The 14,640-nt window shown below is 37.0% G+C and overlaps 1 protein-coding gene across 6 annotated transcripts in view; it reads left to right on the top strand.

Annotated features, from left to right (window-relative positions):
- The window catches only part of LOC126337046 (regulating synaptic membrane exocytosis protein 2), a 1,181,006-nt gene that overhangs the window by 503,812 nt on the left and 662,554 nt on the right, over positions 1-14,640 (top strand). For all 6 annotated transcript variants that reach the window (XR_007565038.1, XR_007565036.1, XR_007565035.1 and 3 more), the window contains one exon: positions 6,741-6,906. Coding sequence is in view for 2 of the 6 variants with exons in the window: in XM_050001371.1 (XP_049857328.1) it covers positions 6,741-6,906 (166 nt within the window). In the remaining 4 variants the exon portion in view is untranslated. The remainder of the gene's footprint in view (positions 1-6,740; positions 6,907-14,640) is intronic.

The following is a 14,640-nucleotide window of genomic DNA, read 5'->3' as shown; positions in this document are numbered from 1 at the left end:
GTCTCACATGTAATTCCTGTTTGAAAGACAAATATTTTTATGTTAAAACTAACCAAGACTCTGATGTTTTTTTCCTCAGTAAGAATGTCCATATCTTGATAATAAGGTTGTAAAAGTGATACGATATTTCAGTCTCCATACATGCATGAAAGCCTTTGTTGGATTACGAGACTAAATAAGTTGTGATTACATGGCAACCAAGTGACAAAAATCTGTGAAGTTGTCTGCGTCTGTATGTATGCTGACAATTTGTAGCAGATATAATTTTTTATTGTGTCTTCAGTGCACAAAAAATAATTAAATAATAATGAAAATAAGTTTTGTTTGTGATCTGTGTTACTGAGAAAAATGAAATATGAAATCAAGCCACACACAAGTCTTTCAATGTTCCTTGCACAGCTACATTGCCAAGCAATGTGCCCCAGTTTCCCCCACTCTCTTCATTTGCCCATTCAGACAGTGTGGAGTGAAGAGAGGGAAATATGCGCTAGGGTGACAGAGATCTACACACATGCAAGAGCTCCGTACATGTGCAGAATCATTGGTTTAGAGCCATATTCACTGATAAGTTAAAGTTACAGAATGTGTTATTAGAGGCTAGAGGGAAGTATGCCGAGTCTGGATTGTGGATATCACTAACTACAATTTATTGCCCCACATTTCCAGCTGCTCTTCCTCCTACTAATGCATGATTCTGTGGCTTGACTGTGATGTTGTATGAGGGATATCCAGAAAATAAGGTTACAGGATTTTTTACACAAATACAAATGCCTATTATTCAGTGAAACATACAGGAACAGTAGCATTGATATTACACCATTTTTCCACATATCAGCTTTTACTTCAATGAATTTTGTCAACCGTGGAATGAGTTTTTTGCTACCTACACCATAGATTCTTCTGCCAACTCCTTAAACCACGAGCTGATTACTGAGTTCTAAATTTTATGTTATTGAAAGAGAATGAGTGAGGCACAACTGCACTGATTGTCCCTTGTTCTCTAGGGTACAGAAGTAAACCCTTGTTTCATCCCCCATCATTGTGGAGTCAAGAAAAGTCTTTCCATCACTCACAAAATGATTGTGTTCTGCATAAAGCTTCTTTGGAGCCCATTGCAAACACACTTCGCTGTATTCTAGTCAATCACTCATGATTTCATAAACAGTGGTTTGAGTAACTTCAGGACACAGGTCATCAGTAGTCACACATTATTAAGAATGAATATGCTCTTCCAAGTTTTTGAACCAGTTTATTTGTCACAATGGATGGCATCCACTTCTCTCTTCATCGGAATTTATATTCTTCTGAAAGTGAAATCCCATACCCATTTTGTCACATGTAGTCGTCATATAACATCCTCCCCATACATTGACAATTTCTTGGTGAATTGCGACAGTACTCCTGCCCTTGGTGTTTAGGTAGCATATCACAGAACGCATTTTGCACTTGGCAGGAGACAGAATGAGAGTGCTCATTTTTAACGATCACCACAACAAGAATCAGGATGCTATTGATAATCATTACTACTATTTCGTTGCAGTGTGCACTACCATGCCCAACAGTGGCACCAACTGTCAATAACTCAATTCCCTAGCAGAGTTATGGTTTCCACATGTTCATGGTAGAATGCAACTTATTGGTACATTATGCCACAGTGTGTCCAACAGAAATCCTTGGTTGCAACAAGTGTGAGCTCATTTTTGAGAACTTTCATTTGTCCTATTGCCCAGTGGAATGACACTACTTAATTTATGTTGCATGTGCACCATTGTCCACAAGATCACACTAACTCTGCATAAACACTGGAACAGCTGTCATAACACTACAGAGCAGCCAAGAGAATGCATTTAATTATATCCATCAGTACTGAACTAAATTTTGACAACACAGTGATTTAAAAACATAGTTCCAGAGACAAAAAAGATATACCATTTATGTTCTTAAAGATCACTTGCTTTACAAGAAGATTAAAAGGCACTTGGTCTATATACATTTGCAGTACTGAATATGAGTATTTTCTTCGTTAATGACTGTTGGTGTGTGCATATCACTCATTTAATTCTTACGTTCACCCAGCACCATAACATCTTCCTTATTATTTTCATCTGCCTGTTGCTGTTGATTCTGCATTTTCAGGAGCCAACAGGCAATATACAGCAGCCTCTAGCCAAAGTTAGCTCAATACACTTTCTACTCTTTCCTATTCCACCAACTTAGGAAAGACAGCAAGGCCTTTCCTAATATCATATTAGGTAAATTCTCAGATTATTCCTTAAAGTAGATCATAGCCAGTACTTTACCAACTCTTCTCCAACTGAATTACTGCTTCATCTCTTATGTTCTAAATGATGATGGTATGTGAAATTTTCACTGTACTTCCATCTTTATTTTAACCCAAACGGAGCCATTCTTCAAAGTAACCAGCATGTTTGACATTAACTGTGTGTCATCTGAAATGACCATTAACAAAAAGTTCAACTTTAGTAATGCATTCAAAATCACTATCTTTTTAATACCATTATTTTATAAGCATTACTAAAGGTAGAATGTAGCCACAGGAAATGAATAAACCACAAAGATACAAAATGGAGAGAATAATGTGCACATGTTACAGAAACTAAACAAAATCTAACAAACACGTGAGAGAAGGGAGGAAGAAAATACATGAGCCAAGGTAGATAGGAAATGCAAGGTGCAGGGATACTGTGAAAAGTAGACATCTCGATTAAAAAGGTAAATTTTATCAATAAATCAGGTTAAAAAATAAGAAAAGTAGTGAGGCACAGGTGGTCCCTTTAATTAGCAGAAAATGTCTTGCAAACTTTCAAATATTGTTGTGAAAAGACTCTCCAACAATATCATTATGACAGAATGTCTTGGGGACTGATGATCTTAGCTGTTTAGTCCTCCTTAAACATCCCAACAACAACCACCACAGAATGTCTTATGTTCAGATGACAGCACAAGCTCTGTGGCTTTTGTGTGAGTAAACAGTTACTTTATCCATTATTCCATCTTCCTTGTAATCTTGTAAGGAAACGTCTTAGATTTTCCCTAAGGAAACTTTGCTTTTGTATCATGTATTTTTCTCACTTGTGTACTTCTGAAATCTGTTGGTCAAGACTTTCTCCATGAAAGTTTTTAGAGACAGGTATGGTCTTATAAAAGAATCATGATTGTGCATAACAATACAATGAGCTTCATTATCAACTACTTTTACTCAGTCATTATATTGCATATTCAGGACAGTTACTTTATTCAGTATTTTGTAAATGCTGCATACTTGCTGACACCATATAAAATACAAAACTACTGGCATGTTAAACAATAGCTAACAATGATAACAGAATCTATGTCACACATAATTATTCATTATGGTTTTGCTGAACTCACAGATTATTTGAAACTTTTCATTATTACAACTGTATGATTTCTTGTATTTTATGAACTTCAGTTTTTCATAAAGAGTAATCTTCTCTTTTAACTCAGCAAGTGTGAATATTTACATAATGCTACTTGAAAGTTATTTGTCATTCCAGGGCTCATAGATGTAATACTAGAAGCTAACTGCGTAATTAGTTCTGGAGTTCTTTCTGATGTTGATGTTGTTGTTGTTGTCGTTTTTGTGGTCTTCAGTCCTGAGTCTGGTTTGATGCAGCTCTCCATGCTACTCTATCTTGTGCAAGCTTCTTCGTCTCCCAGTACTTACTGCAACCTACATCCTTCTGAATCTGCTTAATGTATTCATCTCTTGGTCTCCCTCTACGATTTTTATTCTCCACGCTGCCCTCCAATACTAAATTGGTGATCCCTTGATGCCTCAGAATATGGCCTACCAACAGATCCCTTCTTCTAGTCAAGTTGTGCCACAAACTCCTCTTCTCCCCAATTCTATTCAATAACTCCTCATAAGTTATGTGATCTACCCATCTAATCTTCAGCATTCTTCTGTAGCACCACATTTCGAAAGTTTCTATTCTCTTCTTGTCCAAACTAGTTATCGTCCATGTTTCACTTCCATACATGGCTACACTCCATACAAATACTTTCACAAACAACTTTCTGATACATAAATCTATATTCGATGTTAACAAATTTCTCTTCTTCAGAAACGCCTTCCTGCCATTGCCAGTCTACATTTTATATCCTCTCTACTTCAACCATCATCAGTTATTTTACTTCCTAAATAGTAAAACTCCTTTACTACTTTAAGTGTCTCATTCCCTAATGTAATTCCCTCAGCATCACCCGATTTAATTTGACTACATTCCATTATCCTCGTTTTGCTTTTGTTCATGTTCATCTTATATCCTCCTTTCAAGACACTGTCCATTCCGTTCAACTGCTCTTCCAGGTCCTTTGCTGTCTCTGACAGAATTACAATGTCATCGGCGAACCTCAAAGTTTTTACTTCTTCTCCATGAATTTTAATACCTACTCTGAATTTTTCTTTTGTTTCCTTTACTGCTTGCTCAATATACAGATTGAATAACATCGGGGAGAGGCTACAACCCTGTCTCACTACTTTCCCAACCACTGCTTCCCTTTCATGCCCCTCGACTCTTATGACTGCCATCTGGTTTCTGTACAAATTGTAAATAGCCTTTTGCTCCCTGTATTTTACCCCTGCCACCTTCAGAATTTGAAAGAGAGTATTCCAGTCAACATTGTCAAAAGCTTTCTCTAAGTCTACAAATGCTAGAAACATAGGTTTACCTTTCCTTAATCTTTCTTCTAAGATTAGTTGTAGGGTCAGTATTGCCTCACGTGTTCCAACATTTCTATGGAATCCAAACTGATCATCCCCGAGGTCGGCTTCTACCAGTTTTTCCATTTGTCTGTAAAAAATTCGATTTAGTATTTTGCAGCTGTGACTTATTCAACTGATAGTTTGGCAATTTTCACATCTGTCAACACCTGCTTCTTTGGGATTGGAATTATTATATTCTTTTTGAAGTCTGAGGGTTTTTCACGTGTCTCATACATCTTGCTCACCAGATGGTAGAGTTTTGTCAGGACTGGCTCTCCCAAGCCTATCAGTAGTTCTAATGGAATGTTGTCTACCCCCGTTGCCTTGTTTTGACTCAGGTCTTTCAGTGCTCTGTCGAACTCTTCACGCAGTATCGTATCTCCCATTTCATCTTCATCTACATCCTCTTCCATTTCCATAATATTTTCCCCAAGAACATCACCCCTGTATAGACCCTCTGTATACTCTTTCCACCTTTCTGCTCTCTCTTCTTTGCTTAGAACTGGGTTTCCATCTGAGCTCTTGATATTCATACAAGTGGTTATCTTTTCTCCAATTTCCTGTAGGCAGTATCTATCTTACCCCTTATGAGATAAGCCTCTACATCCTTACATTTGTCCTCTAGCCATCCCTGCTTAGCCATTTTGCACTTCCTGTCGATCTCATTTTTGAGACGTTTGTATTCCTCTGTAGAGATTAAGAAATGCTAAGAATTTGACAAAACCAAACAATATAATATTTGTACTGAATAGGTCTCTTCTTTCTGTTGTAATTTGAAAGTAAACATTGTGGGTAACCTAAATTCATTGATAGTTACACTTAAATTAGGAAGTTTCTAATTATGAAAATCATCACTAAAATGTTACACAGGAAATGAATACTAAACTGTGGGATTTTATTATGACTAATCTTTTCTTCCAGGACAAAAGAGAGAAAAAAATTATATCGAGAAAGTGTCAAATAAATTATGTACCAATAAAGCTCCAAAACCACACAGTATATATAGGACTAATCACATAATCTCATTTCCCTAGATATTCTTATCCAGAGTACTCAGTAATTGACCTTTGCAATCTCCATGACACTTTTTAAATTACGTTTGTGTTCTGCTGAAACTGGATTTATCATCATAAAAATTCAAGTTTCTTTATTACCTTTTCATCGTTCTCATCCTCCTTTTAGTTACTGTACTTGTTAAGTGTGTGCTTTTTGTTTGCATAAGTGGTTCTTTTATCTGTTATATTGTGAAGAACTCACGCCAACCAAAATATTTGATGATGTACCATTTATCACCTGATGTGTTGTTTTCAAAGCTTAATATTAACTTAGTTTAGAGTATAATGATAGAACTGTATAAAAATATTAGTACATTAAGTTTCAACTAACATCCATTTTCTAGATATCCTTTTGAATTGCTGTTGATAGTTTCTCATGTACTATTGTGAACTAACAATTTTATTATTCTTTGCTGTAAAATTGTTTCAAATTAAAAATTGTTTCATTACTGCCTGTTCTTCAACTCACATTTATACAAATTTCATTGTTTGTGATAGGATGCCTAATGTCATAGTTTTCTGTCTACCTAAACAGCAAATGATGAATAGATTACACTGAATGAAACCGAAATTTAGAGCCTTTGAATTTGCTAATCCTTCTCCTTGGCGCTCTAGGTGAAGAAGAAAGATCTATATGCTGCTGTAATGAAGCAGTGATTTCATCTAGTGCTCCTGGAGGAAGAATTGGCAAATTCAAAAGCTTCAGATTTCTGCTGCTATGTTTATAATCTATTCATCATTCACTGCCACATCTTTTAGGTGAGTTGTCACCTATCTAAATTTTAATTATATTTATCCATTTTTAGTATTTGTCCACGTTATTTCCATTAACTGTGAACTTAAAACTTAATTGCATTTTCACAGAAGTGTTTCTACTTTCAGTACTAGTCGTACATTTTTTCATACTCACTACTTATCGCCTTCTGTTTTACCAGTGAGAAGTCTAAAAGAAGAACGAAGACTCTTGCCAATACAAATGATCCAAAATGGAACCAGACATTTGTATATTCTTCAATACGGAGAGCTGACTTGAAACTTCGAATTTTAGAAGTGACTGTCTGGGACTATGTTCGTTATGGGGCCAATGATTTTTTAGGAGAGGTAAGTAGGTTTTCTGTTAATATCTAAACAGTGAACATGTGAAATTCTAACTTCACTTTGGTTGTTATTGGCAGTTCTTTGAACATAAACTTAACAGCAGACAAGAGTACAATTTGGACATCATTTATGTTGAACTTTTTCTTGTAAATATAATTTACAAATATTGCAGACACAAATACGTTACTTTATGTCTGTTTATCCCTTGAGAACTTACACATCTTGGTTACCTAAACTTATGAAGTGAAAATATTATTGATATTATGTTTCAGTGGCAGTATTGGAATTTTTCTATGTAATGCACATGTAAGATCTAAAATAAAAAATAAAAAAATGAAACTTAAAAGTTAAAAGAGTGTCAAATGCAATAAATATGGAACCTGCATGTGTCAGGCATATGAACATTTTAAATGACAAAGTGAGCTATAACATAGAAATATTTCCTAAAAATTGAGGCATGTAGACCCAAAAATTCCGTGTATCAATAATAAATAAGAAAGAAGCTGTTAGGGTGTTGCCAAAGAGATACATATGAAGAGCAAGTGAGGAATTGTTAATGTATTCCTGTTCCAAGAAAGGTAGATTTCAATAATGGTAAACCATGCAAACTATCAGCTTTGAATAGAAAATAAAAGTGTTACAAATGGATTGTGAAATGGGAAAAGGGAGGAAGCATTTGAGTCATGAAACTGTGGATTACAAGACTGTGCTGGAAAGTAAAGCCTCCAAAATGTTTTAGAGAAAACTCTTAAAGCTTAAAGCATTATTAACATTCTACATCTTTATTCTTCATGTCTACATATTTATTTCTCAATGTAGTCATTCTGACAGGGAAGATGGTGTGAAAGTTTTCTTACGCACTTCATTTTGGCATTCGGGTCCAAGCTGCCAGAGATGGCAGTCATGTGTACTGGAGACGTACTTGCTTGTGTGACTGAATGTGTATGTGTATTTTTCCTTTACTGAAGAAGGCTTTGACTGAAATCAAAATGTGTAACAGACGTTTGTTTTGTCTGTCTGCAACTGAAGGTGTTATCTATACAGCGATTACAGTCTACTCCCCCCCCCCCTTCCCCCCCCCCCCCCCGCCCCCCCCCCTCCGCCAAATGAAAGTGGAGCACAAGTGTATCATTTTATGACATGGTCTTCCTGTCATACAGCGCACTTCCCCCTGCACATTTCTCGATACCAAATCTAATGAAGGAGGATGTAAATGTTTTCTTATATTTTGGGTAGAATATTTTTGGTGAATTGTAATTTGCCTTATTTTATGCTAATTTGCTTATATGTTGGAGAGTGACAGCATATTGATTAATATTAGTAGATGTGATGAATAATATCGAAGAGACTGATTACAAGTGGAAGCTTGTGTATTGTGTGAAATGTCTATGACGCTGGAGTCGTCGTTGACCGTAGTCAGTCAGCAGTGAACACTCGGTGTGTGACGGTGGAACAATGTACAGGTCCCCGTTATAATAATATGCAAGTGACCAGCAAAAATGAGTTATTCTATTACTTTTTTATATAAACATCAAGAAGGAAGCTCATTCAGCAAAATGGTATTTGAAGCACCAAAAATGATGTAAACGCATTGAACCAAGACATTTCCGCAGCCGACGAAACAGCATTATGGAATCATACTTTCACTAGATGACTGAAGACAACACAAAAAAGTCAAATATCGTCTTATAAACATCCATGTAAAAGTGAGTACTCTCATGAAATATGCTAAATTCAAGTATATAAAAATGGTGAGCATATTTCAATCTCTTTGAGTGTTCCAGTCATGTGGTAGCCACTCAGTGGCTTCTGTTTCAAAGTGCCACAAAAATTTTTCACGGGCATCAGAGAACCACTTTGTCAGTCCTGGAATGAGCTGCTGTGGCACCCACCTTGCAGGTGACACTTAAACACTTTGTGAATGATGTAACGTGCTGAGCTATGACTAATGTTCAGATTTGCATATATTTCATACACTGTCACATATAGGTATTTTCCATCACAATGGCTTCAGCTGCTGAAGTAGACTCTGGTGTCACAATGTGGTGTGCCTCTTGTGGACACTAAGCTTCTGTTAACAAAAGAACACCATTTCAAACATCCTACTCCACTGACACACTATCTGCAGTGATATATATGCATCAACATACTGGACCTTCATTCACCAATGGATTTCAGTAGGTTTCATACCTTCACTCCTCATAAAATGTATGACAGAACACTGTCCCTTCCTTGGTGCATGTCGCAAGTGGGGCTGCAATTTTGAAATGGTATTGTGGTGGCGTGTTGCTTCTCTGCAGTATGCTGCAGCATGTAGGGCATTCCTTTCATCGTTGGTAGCAATACTGCCAATTTACGGAACAAAATGTTGATTTTTAATTACGCTTCTGAGATTTTCATTTGACTTCATTTCACACAATTATAAATATAGGTTGGTGCATAAGTGCATAGCTTTTTTGTTTTGCATGTTGGTATTCCGGATGCTGTGGTTTTATCAATTGTCATTTATTTTTTATTTATAATTCACTGTTGCTCTTTGAGTTTCGATATCATCATTTTGTCATCTGGGGATAGTGAGTAGAGCTGTGGACACTAGAAAATCGATTGTCCAATGGAGAAATCTGAACATTTATGACATATTCTTCTGTTTGAGCTCAATAGACGGATGACAGCAGGGGTGGCAGCTAAAAACATTTGCACCTTGTATGGGGATAATGGCAGTGGACAGAGCATGAAGAGAAAAATGGTTTTCTTCATTTAAGGATGATCAGTTTGACATAAGGGACTCTCCATGTTTAGGATGACTTTTATGGTTTGATGAAGATTGTTTAAATGCATTAATCCACAAAAATCCACCTCAGTGTACTTGAGAACTGGCAGATGTGATGAACTGTGATCATTCCAGCATCACGTGACATTTGCATGCAGTGGGGAAGGTTCAAAGATTTAGTGTATAGGTACCATATGCTAAATGCAAAATCACAAAAATCTGCAGGTCTCCATACATGCATCTCTGCTTGGTCGTCAATGTTGGGTTGGCAGAAGAGCCAACACCGTGTTACTAGAGGAGGCCAAAATGCACGCGTGGGTTTGAATCCCATCGTCATCGCCAATGTTGGGTTGGCAGAAGAGCCAACGCCGTGTTACTACAGGAGGCCAAAGTGCAGGCGTTTTAGCTCATGCAGACTGGCGTGAGGAGGTAAGGACTATATTGACGTGAGGCCTGGAACACGACAAGGAATTAGAATTCAGAAAGCGGATGTAATTAGTTAGATACTTAACTTTAATCCATTAATGATGAACGTCGCTCTTGATGGTACATGATTCACAATATTATCTGTTCAGAATAATAACTGAATATGGTGCCTTGCTAGGTTGTAGCAAAATGACGTAGCTGAAGGCTATGCTAAACTGTCGTCTCGGCAAATGAGAGTGCATGTAGACAGTGAACCATCACTAGCAAAGTCAGCTGTCCAACTGGGGTGAGTGCCAGGGAGTCTCTAGACTAGACCTGCCATGTGGCGACGCTTGGTCTGCAATCACTGATAGTGGCGACATGCGGGTCCGACGTATACTAACGGACCGCGGCCGATTTAAAAGGCTACCACCTAGCAAGTGTGGTGTCTGGCGGTGACACCACAGTCAACAATTATCTCATGCACACTACTAACCATTCCTAGCCCGTAATATTGCTGATGATAAGAAACAATGTCTTCGTGGTAATGTAATGAAAAGAAAGGACTGGTTAAGCCCAAACAAAGCAGCAGAGCTGCATGCACCCACAAAAGACAGTGTTATTCATCTGGTTAAACAATGATAATGTGATGTACTACAAATTGCTTCCGCAATTAATAAAAAATCACTGCTGACATTTGTTGTCTACAACTGAGACATCTTGCAGATGCTATTCAAGAGTAATGACCAGGAAAGCTGTATGAAGTGATGCAGCTCCACGAGAACACCCAGCTGCATTTGCTAGATTGACAAGAAACACTACACAATCATTTCAAACCCACATTATTCACCTGATCTCATACCTTCAGATTTTCACATTTTCCTCTCTCTATCGAACAGCGTTCAAGAACTTTCTTTCCAAAGGGAAATGTGCTTGAAACATGGATCAATGAATCCTTCACCTCAAAACCACGTAATTTATACAGTCATGGAATGCAGAGTATTGTAAAAAGTAAAGGAGAACGGAAAAACTGGTAGAAGCTGACCAAGGGGAAGATCAGTTTGGATTCCCTAGAAATGTTGGAAAGCATGAGCCAATACTGACACTATGACATATGTTAGAAAATAGATTAAGGGAAGGCAAACCTACATTTCTAACATTTGTAGGTTTAGAGAAAGCTTTTTGACAATATTGACTCAAATATTCTCTCTCAAATTCTGAAGGTGGCAGGGGTCAAATATTGGGAACAAAAGACTATTTACAATTTGTACAGAAACCAGATGGCAGTTATAAGAGTCAAGGAGCTTGAAAGGGAAGCAGTGATTGAGAAGGGCATGAGACAGGGTTGTAGCCCCTCCCCAATGTTATTCAATCTGTATATTGAGCAAGCAGTAAAGGAAACAAAAGAAAAATTTGGAGTAGGAATAATAATCCATGGAGAAGAATTAAAACTTTGAGGTTGAAATGAGGATACAAGATGAACATCAACAAAATCAAAATGAGGATAATGGAATATAGTCAATGTTGAGGGAATTAGATTAGGAAATGAGACACTTAAAGTACTAGATGAATTTTGCTATTTAGGGAGCAAAATAACTGATGATGGTCGAAATAGAGAGGATATAAAATGTGGACTGTCAATGGGAAGGAAAGTGTTTCTGAAGAAGAGAAATTTGTTAACATCAAGTATAGGTAAGTGTCAGGAAGTCTTTCCTTTCCTAAAAGTATTTATGTCGAAGTGAAACATGGACAAGACAAGAAGAGAACAGAGGCTTTCAAAATGTCGTGCTACAGAAGAATATTGAAGATTAGATGGTTAAATCACATAACTAATGAGGAGGTACTGAATAGAATTGGGGAGAAGAGGAATCTGTGTTACAACTTGACTAGAAGAAGATGAATACGCTAAGCAGATTCAGAAGGATTTGGTTACAGAAGGTACTTCAAGATGAAGAAGCTTGCACAGGATAGGATAGCATGGAGATGTGCATCAAACCAGTCTCTGGACTGAAGACCACAACAACAACAAAGGAGAATATATTATTGATGACTTAAGCCTCTGTGAAGTGTATCTGTTGTGGAAAAACATTTTGGAAAAATGCTGCGTACTTATGTACCAACACAACAGATCAAATGAAAGAGCATCTCAAACAGTCTTTCTTTCAAGTTTTCAATATGACCACCATGCATCACACATGATCAGTGTGTCTGGAGTAATTGTTGCAACAACTGCTTAATTCCTGCTTCTTAAGTCAGGTACATCATCTGGTAGCAGAGATGCATACACATGACCCATTATAAAACCACAAAGGTAAAAATCACGTGTTGTCAGATCAGGGGAATATGGAACCATGTGAAACAAGTTCCGTCATCGCTCTTGTTTACAATCCAGCTCACAAGTACAGCATTGTTTAACTAATTGTGTATTGAGTTATGTGGGTGAGGCCATGCACCATCTTACTACGAAATAAAGTTTTGTGGTTCAGCTTCTTCCAGTAGAGGAAGAGCCATGGTTCTAGCACTTCAAGATAAGAAACACCAGTTGATTCACCAAAAAAGAAGGTCTGATAAAATTTCTGCCAGATATAGCACAAAAACATTCAGTTTAGGAAAGCTTCATTGAAACTGTGACATCTCAGAGGATTTTCTGATCCCCAATATGCACATTGTGAGTGTTCACATTTCCACTTAGTTGAAATGATGATTCATCACTGCAGACAACATGATCCATAAAATCTTCACTGGCCATGCAGCAGCATTTTGTTTACAAAATTGGCCTTATAGTTTGGAACAACTGCAAAGGATAAGGATGTAGTTGTAAGTCTCTCCTTAAAAGTCTCCACACAGTGTGGTGCCTCACCTCTTTTAAAGTAGGTTACAACACCAGTATGTGCTATAGCAATGGAAACTCTCAATAATATGTGGGAAGTACTAAATCTTGACCTTAACAGACTTCTTTTGTAGAGGGTCATCACAACAGAAATTTGAATGTACTCAAAGAATTGTTTTAATTAACTTTCTACAAGTTTGGAAGTTGAGAGTAGTGAAGATTCAGTTTTGTGCATCTCAGACATTAATAAAACTTATTGACTTTTCCCAGATTGCACCAATTTCCGAATATCTCTGCTGCCAACTCTCAACATATCAATCGGTGTCTCATTTTAGTATTCAATGACCTTCATCATTGAAATTCGGTCTACAAGTACCACATGTTGACAACAGACAGAAACAAACTTCATACACATCCTCATCATATTACAATAGATCAATATCCTTGGTTGGGAATCATGTCAGCTTCCACAGTTGTTGATGAATATTTCACATCAGAAGTCATACACTGATACAGATGTTCTTCGTATCAAGTTTAAACAAGATCTGATCTTAAAACGGAACTTTTTCCATTTCTGTCATAGGCCTCTATTATTACAAAACATTTCAACAATTATATTTCATTCATTAATTTTATTTAAGTCAAAGGCAATAGCGAACACTGACAGGATCTCCCCTCACTGACAGCCTTCGTGTGGAGGGCAACAGTAGCCAGCTCATGGTCATTGTTGGTGGCATTGAAGGTGCTGCCAACTGCAAGCTATGGTGCATTTCCTCAATATGAAACAAATACAAGCAGAACACTGAGTGTACAATTAAAACAGTTTTAGCTTCAACCACAATGTTTAACATTAATGCGATTCAGTATAGACCATCATATCAGTATAATATTAACTAATATGCCAACTGAGCAGTTTGATATGGTGTAACCATCTGGACCTTCTTATCACACCACAGAAGACATCACTGGAAGAGCCAATTCATGTCTAACCTTCTGAACTGATTTCTTGGGGCTGTGCATGAAAGACTTTCCACTCATTCAACATGTTCTTCAGATACTTGTGGTCATCCCATACTCTTCCCTGTTTTAGTAGCTCTTTTATTTGATGTATTATTTATAACTGTGTGTGTGTTAATTGCTACAAAGTCTCAAAACCACAATATTAATTTTGAAACACCCGGTATTTTGCAGTGTTATCATGTAGTCAATGGTATTGACCATGCAATTGGACATTTCTTGGCATTTATTTTGTCTGCTTTTACTATTTGCTATTAGTATTATATGTTCATATGTTCCTGACACAAGATTATGGCCATCTGGTTGAAACTGTCAATACTGACTAAGAAAATATTTTATTCAAATATCAGATAGTCACAATATAATCAGGACATCTGTTAAATAAACTATTGAACTGTACTTCTTTGAAATTAACTTTTACTTCATGTGAAACCAAATTGTTGATCTTCATCTGGTCTACATTGTTTAACCATGGAACCTTTTTTTGTGAAAGAGGTGAATGGATCTGACATGAAGCAATTTTGTATCTGCAGAATATATCACAACTGACACACACACTGAATTTTCTATAGAGCTGAGACATTTGCAGCCCTACAGGAATGTTGACTAGGCCTATCAAGTTTGCAGTTGTGGGAGAAAGACAGTCTTTGTTGTGTGTTTATTTAGCTTTTTCACTGTCTTTGTTGTATGTGCAGTGCCATTTAATTCCCTCTCC

The sequence above is a fragment of the Schistocerca gregaria genome, chromosome 2 (assembly GCF_023897955.1).
Source record: "Schistocerca gregaria isolate iqSchGreg1 chromosome 2, iqSchGreg1.2, whole genome shotgun sequence".
NCBI classification, from domain to species: Eukaryota; Metazoa; Arthropoda; class Insecta; order Orthoptera; family Acrididae; genus Schistocerca; species Schistocerca gregaria.
The sequence above is the reverse complement of the archived record's forward strand: the minus strand, read 5'-3'. Positions and strand labels throughout refer to the sequence as shown.